The sequence below is a fragment of the Falco naumanni genome, chromosome 8, assembly GCF_017639655.2.
Source record: "Falco naumanni isolate bFalNau1 chromosome 8, bFalNau1.pat, whole genome shotgun sequence".
Lineage (NCBI taxonomy): Eukaryota > Metazoa > Chordata > Aves > Falconiformes > Falconidae > Falco > Falco naumanni.
This window is the reverse complement of record NC_054061.1, coordinates 16,618,040-16,634,652: the sequence shown is the minus strand read 5'-3', so window position 1 is coordinate 16,634,652 and position 16,613 is coordinate 16,618,040. Positions and strand designations below refer to the sequence as shown.

General features: G+C 38.8%; 1 protein-coding gene across 3 annotated transcripts in view; it reads right to left on the bottom strand.

Annotated features, from left to right (window-relative positions):
• The window catches only part of TENM2 (teneurin transmembrane protein 2), a 698,905-nt gene that overhangs the window by 32,050 nt on the left and 650,242 nt on the right, over window positions 1–16,613 (bottom strand). For all 3 annotated transcript variants that reach the window (XM_040604228.1, XM_040604229.1, XM_040604230.1), the window contains exons 17-22: window positions 11,191–11,401; window positions 6,949–7,068; window positions 4,559–4,820; window positions 3,598–3,865; window positions 2,314–2,457; window positions 509–758 (exon numbers count right to left, since the gene is read on the bottom strand). In XM_040604228.1, the coding sequence (XP_040460162.1) occupies window positions 509–758; window positions 2,314–2,457; window positions 3,598–3,865; window positions 4,559–4,820; window positions 6,949–7,068; window positions 11,191–11,401 (1,255 nt within the window). The remainder of the gene's footprint in view (window positions 1–508; window positions 759–2,313; window positions 2,458–3,597; window positions 3,866–4,558; window positions 4,821–6,948; window positions 7,069–11,190; window positions 11,402–16,613) is intronic.

Genomic DNA, 16,613 nt, shown 5'->3' with positions numbered 1-16,613 from the left:
GAGATACAGTCTTAAAGAGTTCTGACGATGCAAAGTGACTCTGCATGTCAATCTTAACTGCACTTGTCAACCTACAGAAACAGACTTATGAGCATGGGAAAGTGGCTCTCAAAACCATTTCTAGGAAAACCTTCCTTCTAAACTCGTAAGACTGTTGTTACACCTTTGCTTATCACTGTGGCTCAATACCTACAGGCAGTCAATTCTGTAGTTTTCAGACAAAACTAAATTATATATAGTACTGAGGGGAGATTGTATCAAATGATCACCAACAAGAAAGAAGATGGTTTGTACTTTTTGTACAAGCTGGTTTGTACTCTTCTGTTCTTCTTTATAGTCATTGCTCTGATAAGCTACAGACTTTGAACTATGCATTTCTGTGCCCCATTTCTCCACTGGAATTTAAATAGGTTGAAAGTGACAATGTTTTACAAAATTATAAAAAGTAATGGTAAAGGCTGATTTGAGCACAGGCTACAGAAATGAAGTGCTAAGATTAACACCTTACCTCAGCTCCAATATACTAGTAACATTCCTGGATGGGAAGATACGCCGAATATAGTTAAAATCTCCAACAAAGAGACTTCCATCAATACCCACTGCCAGTGCTACAGGGGCCAAAAGCTTATTTCCCTCTGCCAGACCATTGCAGCTAGGACAGGATATGCTTCTTCGGCGCCCATTCCCCATAATGCTGGTTATCACAGCTGGCTGCTGAGTTAGAAACTGATTTTCTCCATTGCCTTTGTGCAATATACCTAACAATAAAGAGGAGAAGAAGTGGTTATTACTGTCATACATTGCAGGGGACTTCAGGTAGTTCTCTTTTCAACAGCTGCTGTTAAGGACTGTACACTGAAATGACTCCAGCATTTGGTTCTTCAACGGTGCAAAAAAGAGTGAAAGGTCTCTGCAGTAGTAAAAATAAAGGCGGAGTGAATATTCTCTGTTAAAACACACACACACAGCCGCAGACCCAGCCCTAAAGCCCTGAGTCCTTTGGTATTCATTGTGAAGAAAACATTGCCATGCAGCTCTCTGGCCTGGCACAATGGTTTCAACTGCCTTATTAACTGGGAGGTGAGAAGGCAAACAGTGGGGAAGAGGTGCTCCTTATTTGTATCCCTGGATCTTCTCACTCTAGTTTCCTATGTTACAGTTTATTTGAAATTTCGTCAACCTCACTGTTCTCTTTCCACCTCTCAGTCTTTCACGTGTTTTTCATGGAAAATGAAAAATGAGAAATGGAGAAGCCAAAGAAGATGACAGCACAGAAAATGAAAAGATAGGAAAGAGATGAAGCTCCTAGCAGGGCTCCTAAGGATCAATGATAAAAGGCAAGAGGGAAGCTAGTGGTAAGGATCTTTATTAGGCTTCAAGAAATGCCTTTCAGATCAGATTTTTTTTCAAAATATTTGTTCAAAGAGCAGACTCCTGCTCCAAGGGAGTGGTTTCTCTGACAAGAGTGACCATTTTCAATGTCATCAAAGATTGTAGTTATCTGGCCATAAACTTTTAGCCTTGTGTTCTATTGGAAATACAGGTGTACTATCCTAATGTCACTGGCTCCCCACTGGTGACAACAGTGATTATCATGCACTATCCAAATGGCTATCTCTACAGTGTTTGTTCCGCTGCACAGCACTTTAAGTGTGTTCCAATTGCTTGATCTTGCCTATTCTGAACACTACTTTAGATTTCTTGAGCAACAATATACTTTGCAATTTGTTAATGTGGGGATCAGCAAGAAGGCTGTAGAAAACACTTGACAGAGATCAAAGAAATACATGCTAAGCATTCCGCTCCCTAAGAGTCTCTGGTAAAATATGAAGATCAGGAACGTTCAGCTTAGGATATGTAAAGACAAAGAGGTGTGAGGAAAAAACCAAACAGATGACAAAATTAAAAGACAAACGAGACAGTATCTCATCACAGACTCATACTCCTTTTAAGCCCCATCTCATATTAGAGGGAAAAAGGTCAAACAAAAGGAACCAGGGACAGATGCGGTTAATATCAGAAAAACAGGGAAGGAAGACAGAAAGACATTACAGGGGAATAAATGAATAACAGAATAGAGGATAAAGATTTGGACTTTAAGAAAAGTCATGCTGTGCAGAACAGTAAAATTTTGTTGAAATTCTAAAAAAAATTTCCGGCAACTGAAACATGTCTCATACCTTACTAAGCTAAAGATGAAACAAAAAGAGTGGAGAAATTGCATTTTTTAAAGTGTAAATATAATGCAAATAAAAGGTGTTCACAGACAAAACTCCATATAGCACAGAAAACACATGGATTTAACTAACTCACCACTCTTGACATTAAGTACATGATGTTTATCCAAAGACCATCCTCCTAAATTTGAAGGATCTAGTTCAAATCCTTGCAGCAGTGCTGTCCTCTTCTCCCATAAAATGAGACTGGGGCAAGTCTCATATTCAAAACCCACAGAAACTGAAATAAAATAAAATCTAATATACTTGCTGAACAAACACTGAATTAAACGTCCAGAGCACATCCAAATCATTCAGCATTCCAGTTCCTCAGCCCCCTCAAGAAGATGGACTGATTATATTCCTGTCTTTTATTCTACAATATTAAATTCAGACCTTTGACTAGACACAAATTTGAAACTTCATTCACATGTACTCTGCAGGGATCTGATCATTTCTGTTTGAATAGCTGGCACTGGGAAGTGACTGGTTTGGTGAGAGTGAGAAATATAATTTTAAAAATATAATAAAATTATTCTATCAGATAACAGAACAAGATCAAACTCTTAATTTGCCAGACGTTCACAGCATTTATTTGGTGTGTTCATTTTACATACCATATAACAAGAAGCAGTGGAAACTTTGTGTGCTTAAAAGCACACATGCACTGCAAGCATTACTCAGGAAAGCAATATCCTATGCAATAACGTAAGAAAGAAAAACTATAGCAAAGATGATTTTAGAAAAAACAGAAAAGAAGTAAGATTTTTAAAATACGTTTTTCTTTCCACGCTGGCACAGCTCTGATGTCCATTTTTAGCATTGTTGTATCAAAATTATTCTGATACTCAAATGAAAATGAAAAAAATATTATGATGATCACTCTTTTTCCCACCCACTAGAACCGAGTGAATTAAAAATAGCTGTCGAACTAGAAGACTGAACAGCATTAGAAAAACACTATTTTCACTTCAAATGTATTATACCAGAAGAGGCTATAATAATGGCATGCATGAAAACACAAATGCACGGAAGAAGGCTGGCTTGTCCTGCATGAGGTTCATTTGTTAGCTGAAAGGAAATAAAAACACAGTGATGGACTAGGTTTCACCTAAGTTCCTGTGGCCAGTTTTTCCCATTGTCTGGTCTAAACCATCTAAGTCAGCTACCGATCAGGAAACAGGCATGTTGAGGGAGTTTAGACCTTTTGAATGTGATCTTTAATGTGTAAAAAGAAACATAATATAAAGACAAATTGGGTCAGGAAGACAAGAACTGTTTAGTCTATATTTGCTTCTCCACAAAAAAATCTTTGCAGTTTCCTTACTAAGAATTACACGTGTTATTTGGAAAGTTTTGGAGCTTATATAAGTTGACTTACCTACAGCATCTGACAACCCATAAACCTTCTGACCATATGCATCTGTTTTGTCCCAGATAAATGTATATGCCAAGTTGGGAGATGCCTGAAATGATTTTTGAAACAAATGCCCTTCTACCGCTACCATCAAATGAACTTTGATTAGATTCAGCGGCACAAGTGACTGAGTCATGGTGATCTTAAGTAAGGATTTGTATCCAGCAGTACGGGAACTCAGGTAGTTGAGCTTTATACTAGAGCCAGGGATCTCAATTTCTTCGTGAAGAACCTGAATAGGAAAAAGATCAAACATTTTATATTAGTGTTTTGTTATTTTTTTAGAATAATATTGCCTTGTATATTCTTATGAACTTATGAACTTCTACTGCTGGGAATGGTTATCCTCAAATCAGCGCAGTGATGCAGTTCAGCTGACGTTTCTGGACAAATAATTATTTGGCAGCTGTGTAAGCTTCTTTTTAAGAGCCCACTGCTGGTAAAAACACAAATAGTAGTTCTACTGCAAGTTATATGCAAGGGGAACATAAGAAATACAGTCATAGGAACCTGCAATTTCTCCTAACAGTTAGTATAAAGGGTATCTGAATAAAGCAGTGAAACAATAGTACCAGGAGAGTTTTCCTTTGTCCTAAATAACATCCAAGAGAGCAGCCTGCACCTAGTGCCACACACCAAGCCTTTGCAAAATCCTCCTGAAACACCTAAGCTGTCAACTGAAATGGAGAGGTGTATTGTATGATAACGAGAAGGTGCAACGTAGTCAAAGATAAATGTGTCTGGGTGACATGAATCTGGGATATCTGCTGCAGACCTCATTATAAAGCCTGCTGTCAGAACGAACTCTGCAGAGGCATTTGCTACAGCAGTTCCAGGGGACAAATGGTGACTGTGGTAAGCACTCAGGTCAGCACTAGCACCTGACCACTGATTTCTATACCATTTCCACTCACACAGTTCTTACCTGGGTTTCTGGTACAATGGGATTCCGGCCAGGAGCATCACTGAAGAAAGTTGAAAGTGGTGACGAAATGATGACGGGGTCAGGACGGACAAAACCACTTAGATCACAGCTAGGAATGGAGTTCTCCTCTGTCTTCATCACAAGAGTGTCCATGGCATAGAAGCTATTCCAAGGCAACCACACTGTCCTTTCCTGACTCATAAATGGGGCCCGTTCAAAGTGCAACGTTAGGGATGCTCCGCCATTTGCAACCAAGTCAAACCTAGAAAAACGTGGGCTTTAGAAGTGACAAGACTGAATAATTCCAGTAATAACATTCCTGGCTAATGGAATAGGTATATAGGTACACCTATAGCAATAGGTATATGTCCTTGTTTCACCTGGGACAGAGTTAATTTTCTTCACGTTAGCTGGTGCAGAGCTGTGTGTTGGATTTGGGATGAGCATGCTGGTAACACGCTGATGTTTTAGCTGGTGCTGAGCAGCACTTACACCATGTCAAGGACGTTTCAGCTTCTCACCCTGCCCCACCAGTGAGAAGGCTGTGGGGCACAAGAGGCCGGGAGGTGACGCAGCCGGGACAGCTGACCCCAGCTGACCCAAGGGACATCCCAAACCACATGACATCATGCTCAGCGTATAAACGAGGGGAAAAGCTTAGTAAAGCCGGCTGGGGGCTGCTGCTCAGGGGCTGGCTGGGCATCGCTCAGCAGGTGGTGAGCAATTGTTTTTTATTTGCATCGCTTGTTTTTCTTTTTTTTATTTTTTTATTTTCACTTTTTGTTAGTAAGGGTTTTATTTCTCTCTCTTTTTGTTATTTTCCATCTTCTTCTTCTTCTTCTATTTTATTTCAGTTTCTGCACTGTTCTTATCTCAACCCATGAGTTCTCTTACTTTTACCTTTTGATTCTCTCCCCCATCGCACTGGGGGAGAGTGTGCAAGCGGCTGTGTGGGGCTTAGTTTCCAGCTGTGGTTAAACCATGACAGTACATTTTAAGTGTCATGCTTCCAATTATCAGTAATGGGATGTGAACCTCTGGCAACTAAACAACTGAAATCCAGCCAAGACAAGCAATGATTCGAAGTCACCCGGACAAACCTTGTTCCTATATATTATAAAATCTGCATGAAATAATTATAAATACCCAAACAAAAATCACCACATTTATTATTACAAGTCATCTTTATATATAAAATCAGCAGAGAAGCCAAGTTCATACTGAGTTGAACACTGAATTATCCCTTTCCTAAAAGGTACTGTCCATCAAGGACAGAACGGGACATGTGGCAGAAGAGAATAGTAACGAAAAGTTTTGCTGCTTCCTATCCCCAGGATAACTGATTTATCATTATTCAGAAAGATTAGGTATTTATTCCCTATTACCTACATAACCATAGCAGTAACATGGAGCTGTGCAGGCATTTTGAAAAAAGTCCTAAATGAGTAGAATACTTCAAGATTGGTCTGACGACAGAAGCAGGTATCAGTTGTTTCATGTAAATGTTGGCAACATAACAAACTAGTCAATAATTTCAATAATCTATTCAGATCTAAATATAGTTCAGCTCACCATTTACTGTAGTACTGAACCACTGAAATCAACAACATTATACTTTTATTATAACATAATAATATTCTGGGAAATGTGAAAATTAAATACTCCCTATAGTTCAGTTGACTCATAATAATTATTTCAATTCAACTGTTTGCATGCAAGATCAAGAAAAAATGGCAAATGTTTACAATGCATGTGTCACATATATACTGTTTTAGTTACCACTGTCAGTAAACTAGATAAACCATGACACATTGAATTTTGTTTATCTGCATTTGTGTGCATTTCAAATCAGCTGATACAAGGGGGAAAAAGCACTTTTTTTGCGCAGCAGGAAATTGTCTAAATATATTCAATTAGAATCTTTTGATTACATTCTACCCTGAAGAAACTCAAAAGATAGTGGATCTTCAAAAGGAAAGAGAAGCAGAAGGGAACTTTTAACAAAATATACTATTCTATAATGACACTACTTTTTTTTTTTTTTTTTTTTTTCCTAGCAGTGTTTGCCTGCCTTGCATTTCAAAATAAAATATTTCTGGTCTTAGCTGGATATTACTGTAGACCACAAATGTTTTCACAGATACAGAGCAATTTATTTGAAGGGAGTCTGCCTGCTAACATGTCATTATCAGAAGTCAGCTTTTTCATGTTTACTTGCGGTTAGTATTCAAAATACCATGTGAAAAATTACTTTTCTGTTTACTTAATAGCTCTTTGCCCTGGGAGGAATGCGATGCATGATACCACATGGTTCCATTAGATCACACCATCTGTTAATCAGCAAAGATACTACATATGAAATAGGGACTCAATGAAGCAAGCAAACTCACGTGCCATCCTGACGAGTGATGGTATAGCCGTACTTTGGATACTTGACAAATGACACATTGACCCCAACTAGAGGAGTTCCATCTGTAGTCACCACTTGGCCTCTTATGAGAGACACAAGACTGAAAAAGAAAGATAATTAAAGGTATAAAAGTTACTTACAAAGCAAAGTTACGTTGTTTATAAACCGAGTAGTGGAACACTCATGCCTCATGTACTCTAAATCCAATTTACTCCAAAGCTTGCTCGATTACTGAAGATACCACAATATTGCCCAGATCCCTCTATATACTTAAATCAAGAAACTGCTTATCTATGCAGTGAGGTCTGTGTATACAGACTGGGTGGTAGCGCTTTCCTTGTCTAATGAGGCTTTGTCTGTCTAATGAGGCTTTGCAGAGCAGAACGCTCTCTCGCATTCAGCCAAGCCAGAACTGCGACCCTGAAGTCCCACTGAAATCACGATTGGGCGCTTCTCAAAACCCTCCCTGGGTACAATAGCGTGTCTGTGGATGTCTAATACACTTCAAAAACAGGGTGTAATGCCATACCCCTTTTTTACACAGCCAATTTTCCAAATTAAGGTTCATGTTCCTTCATCTCAGGGAGCGGCTGATGTTTGTATGCTGCATTTGGTCCTGATTCATAACCCTTGCTTTTTCACTTAGTCAACAGGAGAAAGGATTTGGTTTTAAGGCCGGCTTTACGCACAGGCAAAAGAAAAAGTTCTCTTAGCCAACAGGTTAGCTTAACCTAAGGGAGATGAAGATGGATTATTCCTGTAAGAGGCACTGCCTCTTCTCTTTCTCTCCAGAGAGTGCTTTGCTGCTGCGAAGTGCACAGTGGGCAGAAGTTGCCGCTGCCTGCCTGGCTGCCTTCTCAGCCTCCGGAGCACTGCAAGTAGCAACCCCACTTCTCCCTGTTCTTCCTCCCTCTGGCATGGCCAGTCTGTTCCTGCCCTTCTCCTCTCCTCTCCCGGCTGGGGAGGAGCCTCCATCCCCTGGCTCCTTTCCCCTCCCTCTTCCCTGTACCCGGAGAGAAGCAGCTTGGTGAGCGGGGAAAGCTGCATGGTAAAAGGGAAATGGGAAAGGAGAAGCTCCTTGTATATGGCTTTCATTTCTGCATTGGAAACACAAAAACCCTCCCTGGGAAACAGGGAGACAGTTAAATCCTGCCGCAACCCATATCTCAGGGATAGCAACATTTCATTTTGCCGTGGTCCTAGGTGAAAAGATTTCTGCTTCAGCAGTATGTGCTTCCAGCATGAGCCACCAACTCTCATAGGCAGCTACAGAGAGCACCAGAAAATGAAAAGCCCTGTTTCTGAACTGACTTGGTGCTGGTAGGACTGGAGCCATGCCTGAACCTCAGCAGCTCCAGGCACACCAACCGCCACAGCATCCCGGCACCACAGGCTGCTGGACGCAGTCGCAGCTGTTGGACAAGGGGATTAACCTGAGCTGGTTTTTGCTGAAAACTGACAAAATGCTGTTGAATACTGGGATGGCTAGAACGCCTGCATCAGCCCTAAATCAGAGAACATCTGTTTTCATTAGGAGTAGCAGGGGTTGTTTTCAGGTCTTTTCTACTAACTCTGAAATGTTCAAGGTGCTATGATGTAAATTTCCAACTGCATTATACTGGCTATTTAACAACTACTTCTTCATATTTTTATTCTGAACAAGGTGTAATATTTTCTTCAATGTTACATAAAAAACCTAATTAATCAAAATGACCCATCTCTGTTCCTTTTCTTTTAGAGCTTTTAACCATTTCTTGACCTTTCTGGTCAAATTTTAATTTGCACAATCAACATTTTGTAACCGAATATGGAATGTAATAGAAATCGATACCTGTTGAGAAAATCTACTTGGGAATACATTGGACCAAGATAATTGTCTTGGCATTATTCATTTAGCTTTAATTATTTTATGTTACAAACACACAGAAGTAGTCGTAGGAAGATAGTCACTCAAGCCTCTACGGGGGAACAGTAGCAGACTTAGAAAGAAATCATCATATGGCAGAAGAGAACTAATAATGTCCATGACAATTTTTTTCTACTTTCAGTCTTAATATTTCGGGAAATACTTGAACAAGAACATTTAGCTAATAATCTTCCTTTTTATTCCTAAAATGCCAGAATACAGAACAAGATGGATATTAAAACTTTATCGCTAAAATTTGGATTTATAAGAAGTAATGCATTGACTAATAGTCACACACTGGGCAATCTTTTTTTTTTGGTAATCTTTTAAAACTGTAACTGACAAATTAAGTGGATACATTAAGTCCTTTTTTATTAATCACAGAAGTTAAATGTGTAAAAACATGTAGCTTTTCCTGAAAACTTAATTTTATCTTGTTTCTGCACAGCAACAATCAGTGTGTTCTCAATAATTTTGCAATCAATACATTTTGTTATTTACTGCTTTAGCAGGGTAGGAAACAATATTTTTTTACTTATACTAGTACTGGAAAAAAAAATCATAACCACAATTTTGTCCCACTTTTTTCACCTCTTTCAATGGAATGAGAGTTTGAGCTAAGAAAAGAAAGAAGCCATTATCTCTCATGGTAGCCACTTCTTGAGACTATAGCAGCTTCAGTACACGTGAAACTTGGAATCTAACCCTGTGGTATTTTTTAAAAGTCAAAAACCTTAGTTTTAAAACTTCCAATTTGACTTTATACATTAGATTTGCCTAAAATTGGTATAAAAAATAACAGTTGAGCTGTAGAATTCCCAAAAGCACCTTCACAGCTTAGAGGCTAAGGCCAATTTTAAAATGTCATTAATATGCCATTTGCAAAGATATGTTAAAATACGTGACATACTTCAGATGAATAAAACAGAACTAAGACTTCTGCCACCAGGAACCCTAGAAAATATAATTAAAAAAAAATATCTATAATTTCCAATGAGATTTTTTCAAAGGAGTTTGGGGATAGAAATGCCCACCTCCCACTTTTTCTAAAGCTCTAATTCTTTGACTGTTTTGAAGACTCCAACTCATATCTATACATAAACAGCTCGATTATTTTAAATATAATTGCTAATATTTCTTGGATGGTGCACAAATATCTGCATATCACTCTATCTGTCTTGAAATTTGGAATGATAATCACCTGCTTTTGTAAAACACTTCAAGATCTAGGAATAAAGTGTTGGATCACGTTAATAACACAACTAAACGTTATCAGATGATAGTGGAATAGAGATACAGGGGGTACACTCATTTTCATTCTGAGTGGCTTAATGAGGCAACGGCTCAAGCACTGGTTTGCATACGCTGTGTAAGAGGAAACTGCCTGCTGCTCGTCACTCAAGGAAATTCTGCTGACTGTAACATATACAGAGCAGCATGTACCAACCAGTTTGTGGACTGTATGCTTTTTATGCTGTAGCCTGTATTCCTTTTTGAACAGATTATTCAGCCTCATGAATTAGTAAGGTTATCTCTTGTCTTGTTTTCCTTTTCATGCAATGTTGCAGAAAATTGCAAGAATTCCCCCATTTTATTTTTACAGAGCTTCAATTTTAACTCTGGCAATATGAACATAATTGACATATCATCAATTTCTTAGCATCTTTCCACAGAGACAAATTTAAATAATATATATAAATAAGAACACCACTCTTCTTGTAAGCATACAAAGGCATCAAATATCAATTAATGATGTGCTAGCTTTTAGAGTCATTATAAATATATAATAAATAGTAATAGGAAGAACATAGGAAAAGAAAACCAAGAAGAAAATGGAAACTTCGTCAGATGTATTGATGATGCAAGTAAACCAGCAAGTAAAACAGTTTCATATAAGGAATAAACCCCTCCTAAGTTAGTGTATCTTTAGAATAATTTGAAATGGTATTCCATTATTAACTTGTGTTAACAACACTAAAGAAAATGCAATCCCTTTCTAACTGGAAACTACTTTGCATTTTCCCTGCATTTCTAGACTGCAGCCTTCATAAAATATAGACCTTGGAAGCTCCTACTCTGTGGAAGGAACATTCTAGGTGTTGCCAATATGTTAAAATGCTAATAAAACTCTGTTATAAAATAAAGGTCACATCATAAAAGGCAACAGAGTGCTGTCAGTGGGAATGATGCCTAAAATGCAAACACATGAAGCACCTGAAAGCAGCATCTCATGTTAAAACATGAATAGAATGTCTGGTAGAAATTCTCCCATAGAATGCAACTGCACAGGTACAGTGTCATATTTATAGCTGCTACCTGCTGTTGAAGGGATTTTCCCCCGGGATGATGTGAGTGCTGTCCTTCCCCACTAAGAGCTTGATTCGATCATAGAATGACTTCACAGTTGGTGAACCAGAATGGCTCTGTTGTATGATGTCAAGAGGATCACGTGAGCCCCGGCACAGCAGGCTGTTTTGACAAGTAGACTGGAGGCAGCAGTCTGGGTCCAGGCAGTCAACCAAGCCGTCTGAAAGGTAAGAATCATCAAGGTTCAGCCAGCTGCACTCTGCTATCAAGCGATAATATCTAATGGACATCTAAAGGCACTAGGAAAAAAATATTAATGCTTACTCTTTGTAACATCCCAATGTCATAAAACTGGTAGTTGAACCAATAATGCTGTGAGGATGAGTTTTTCTCAAGTACATTGGTGGTTAAACACCATTATTGCTTCAATTAATTTAAACCAGTATTAGATGAGAATCAATCCCAAATAAATTTGTTAAGGCTTGAAATTAGAAAGCAGGAATAGTGGAAGAAGTACAGGATTATTTCTTTAAGGATTTTTTTTTTTTTTTAATCTTGTGAGTTGTTTTTAAATCTTTCCAGCTGTTTTACGAAGTTCTTAGATTTCCTTGCTGGGCTATAAGAGTCTTGAGAATTATACTGTTTAATTTCATTTCTTCCATTTGGGGAGATGGGGTGACAGAATAAATTCTTTTTACCTAAGCAAAATAAAAGTTATATTGTACCCATTTTGGCAATACATAGGGAATTTCTCCTGGAACTCCCACCTTCCATAGATATCTGAATCAGAATTTGTTCACATGGTTGGATAAGGAAGGATCACTCACAAAACTGGTGGATTCAGTCATCATACTACATATTAAGTTGTCCATCAAGAATATTTATTAAGAAGTATTTTAAAGAAAAATTGGAATTTAAACACCAGAAATTAATACGGAATCATCAACGGGGAGATCGATCTGTATACTTAGATAAATCACAACTGACTATTTTTAGCACATACAGTAACAACTTCTAGCATCATCCTTTCCTTTGGTATCATAATTTAACTGAAATATGTTCTCTCAATGGACTTTACTGTAATTTAGAAATTAATAACCATTGACTTGAAAATATTATCATCTCTAACCATTTAGAAACATTTGTTCATTTACTCTGGCAAGACCCATGCATTCAATCTGCAGTCTATTCAGGTCTGTAAACTTTCAGAGACTCCCCAAGGCATCTTAACGTGATTTTCGATTACAAATATGGCCGGGGCACACACTGAGTATCATACACAAGACACAACGTTCCAGCAGGTTAGTTGACGAAAGTACCTTAAAGTAAGATCATGACGCATGTATTTTCAAGATTTTCAAATGCACAACAAACCAGCATTACCCTACACAGTGATACCTGGAAAAACAACAACAACAGAAACCCCAAACCTATAAAAATCTTTCTTATTTTACAATTAGCCTTATATGCCCAATGGATTGAGCGTGTGGCTGAAATGGCTGCTGCTGATTTAAAAACAAAATTGCTGAGGTGTGCTGACAATGTTTCATTCAGCCCTCTAAGGAAATTTAAGTCAGACAAACTACCTCGTTGCAAGAGCTATACGTTGCTTGAAGGTCAGGTGCCTATTCACATTAAGAGCTTCATTCGTCTTGAAATCCTTTCCAACGTGGCAGTAGGAATTTTCTTTTTTGCTACAGCCCATTTTCCACCCACTTTATATAATCATTGTAAGGACATCATTAGCTTCAGATTATAACTCAAGGCAGATTTCCTATTAAGCTCTGAGAACTTTTTCTCAGCATCTTGTGTTCTTTCTGTGTGACACCTCTACAACTATGAACTTAAAGCTGCCCACTGTTCAGTCTGCTCAGTTCTTTTACTCAGACGACCACCAGTCAAGAGAATTCTATCAACACGTTAGAAATAACAGAAGCAAAACACAGGATATAAATTACGCCCTTTGACAAATTTGCATTTACCTGTTCAAGCTGCATTGGATTTTTGCCATACCTGTTATTAGCGGTGAGCATACATTATGTCTGTAATGACCTCATCATGCAGCAGATTATGGGATGCTGTGACCAAACACTTCTGATGACACCATGAACTTTCAATTGGCATATCAATCTCTCAGCGTCCTGTCAGTCATGCGAATCACATCTTTATGCTCACAAGCCCCCTTGGATATAGTCTGACATCGCAATCTTCAGTAAATTACCCTGTCACTGCCAATCTCACCGTTATCTCACAAACAATCAAGCAGGCAATCAAACTGCTCTGAATTGCCAGTTCAGGACCTGAGAGGCTAGAAACATCTCCATTCAATACCAGGGAGAAACCTGTGTATGATTCCTTTCAGGTAGGAAGGCTTTCATGCAGCTGTGCGAATTCAGACATGCACAGTTTCAGATGCTTACAGGAATATTTAGAAAAGACAGGCATATACCGCAACATAAATATACACATGATTTACTTGTTTGGAACATTATTACTTATAATATATGCCTATATTCCCCCATACTAATTTATTCCCAGATGGCAGGATTTGGGAGTTAGGATATTTTTACCTTATGCCAACTTAGACACTGCTATACTATTTGTGTTCATAGTTGCTTTGCTGCTATTATTCATTTTGTTGCTCTGAAATCTCTGACTATGTATGAAAGAGTATTGATTACTGTCAGAACATATTTGTTTCTAGTTTATGTTTGCTTAATTTGCTATCTGGAAATATTATTGCAGAATGGCTGAGATAGGCAGGGACCTCTGGAGGTCATCTGGTCCGACCCCTCTGCTCAAGCCAGGCTACCAAAAGCCAACTGAGCAAGACCATGCCAAGACAGCTTTTGAACATCTCCAAGGATGGAGACTCCACAACCTCTCTGAGCAATGTGCTCCAGTGCTCAGTCACCCCCATGACAAAAAAGTGTTTCCCAGCATACGTTTGTGCCTGGGGTTGTTCCTCCCCAGGTGCAGGACACTGCACTTCAGTAGGTTACTATCAGCCCATTTTTCCAGCCATATCGTAGCATTACGTATGAAGTAAATTGCTACAGAATTATTTAGTTGCATTAGACTTAGTTGATTAAAAAAAGGGCTAGAAAAAAAATGTACCTTCTGTAAGAGAAAACTCTGCCATAAGCATGAATTTTAATTAGAATTTAGTACTTTTTTTTTTAATATATATTTCAGAGCTTGTCGTCTTCCAGATTTCCTCAGGTACACTGAATTATTTATACAGTTAATTCAATGACAAATACCTCGCCATTAGCCTCACCAAGACATTGCTGATTTTCACAGTGTACACATCAGAGTTTTGAACGGCCAGTCGGCAGCCCTCTGAAACTCTGTAAGCTAAACGAACGAGACTCTAGAGGGAATTAAGATGGTGCTGAACCTCCTCCAACAATTTGGGACCAAAAGAAGACCCAACTCCGCCTTAACTGAGAAGAAAGAAATCGGAAATTTTGATCTGATTTAAACTGGCAGCATAGAATTAGCTCTCCATTGCTGTTCGTGCTTCTTCCAAATTCCCTAATCTTTTCAGAAACAAAGCAAGTGACATGGTATTCCTCTTGAAGACTTCACTTCTGCTAATGGATACACACATTTCTTGACTTTCCGTGAACTGTTCCACAAGCTTTCTGGCTGACTTAACCGCACAGCAAAAAGAAAATTTTAAAGTATTACATGTAGAATAGAATAATCTACTTGTGCATGCCATATTTTAAGATGGCCTTATTGTCTTTCTCTTGATCATTATTACAAGGCCTAAAAAGCTATCTGTAGAAACAGTGATTTATTTCAGTGCTAATGTACTTAGAACCCCTCATCATCAGTTTTCCCTCACCACTGAACATATTTCTCATCACATGCAGGTGACGGATTCTAGAGCTGTGCTACACCTTTCTTTGGAAAGTTGATGATGGAGCTATTGTTTGTTTGTTCAGCTTTTTTTTAACTCCTACAAGTAAATTTTCTTTAGCTTCCACTCTTCATCAAACACTTGCAGGCTGTCCTTCAGGTCCAATTCATGATGCACGTTACAATGAGTCAACTTTGACCTGACATCCAGCTGCTTGAGAAAACCCTTTCTGTACCCAGCAGGGGAAAATCTTGTTGCCAAAACAAAACTTCTGAGCACATGCTCAGTAGAGGGCATCCTTACACTTCACTAGCTTCAGGAGCTGATGACTTTCAGAGCATAATTCCTGGAAATTTTTCTTTTTCCAATAAACATTTCAGACTGATGATTAAAATGGAGGCGGGGAGGAGGGGGAACAGCAGCTACTATGAACCCTGAGGGCAAAAGGGCCTTTGATCACTCTGAGGGCAAATTAGTTAATTTATCATGATCCGATTTTAATTATGTGTAGTATTAATATACCCAAGGTGAAAGAATTAGAGATGCTCTATCAGATTATCAAAAGAGTAGGCTGCCTCTCTGCCAACACAGAAATATTTTAATTGAGCTCTAAAACTGCATGCAGAAATGTTTCCACAGACAGGCTATTCCACAGCCCAGTGTATCTTCCTGCCAGGAAGTTTTATCTAATATATAACCCAAATTCTAACTTTTGTAGTTTGATCTAATTACTGTTAGCTATATTGGCATACATCATTCAAAATAATTCCTCCAAAGTTCCTGCTGCTAACAAGAAAGGAAATGATTCTAATCCTGTTCCAGCCCTGTTCCTCAATTAGCCAAACTGGAAAGCCTCTCCGTAACCTGTCAGGATCTCCATTATACCACTGGCTCATATAACAAACTGTGAGCACAACAGAGTATTTTCAGAACCATAATCCTAAACCAAAGCTTCCTTTCAAGGGAAACCTGGATTGTAAATCCCAAGTTGTGGTAAAGCAGAAGAAAACTGGCTTCCTTTTAAGCTGGGTGTGCCTCTGAATGCCCCCCGCCCCCCAAACCCTGATGAGTACCCTGGAATACGACATCGGCAGAGCAAGAATCCCACATCCCTTGCCCACTCAGGGTCCCTGTGCTGCGCAGAGCCCTGGCAGCTGGGAAAACCCAACTCCAGCTGGCATCACCTACTGCAGGTGTAGCTCCAGCTGTGCGCTGAGCGCTTGGTGCTCCTTCCGAACTTGAGAATACTGGTGGGTTTTGGATGCTCCAACCTCAAACCACACATAGCTTAGAGCAGACTTGACCTAGAGGGCTCCAAGATGAAAATAACCTCAAAAAAATAATTGTTGGGTTCCAGTGTACACATAGATACCTACACAGCAACCAATGGCTTTTTAAATCATAAAAATTTGCAGTCACTGAATTCTTGCCTTCGCTTCTCCATGGGTTATAAGAGCATGTGATTGTAGTAACATATCCCATGAGGGACAGTGTAAGGATAAGCTGGCTAATGTGTGTAAAGGCGATTAGAGGCTGACGTGAAGTTTTAACAAAAACACATACA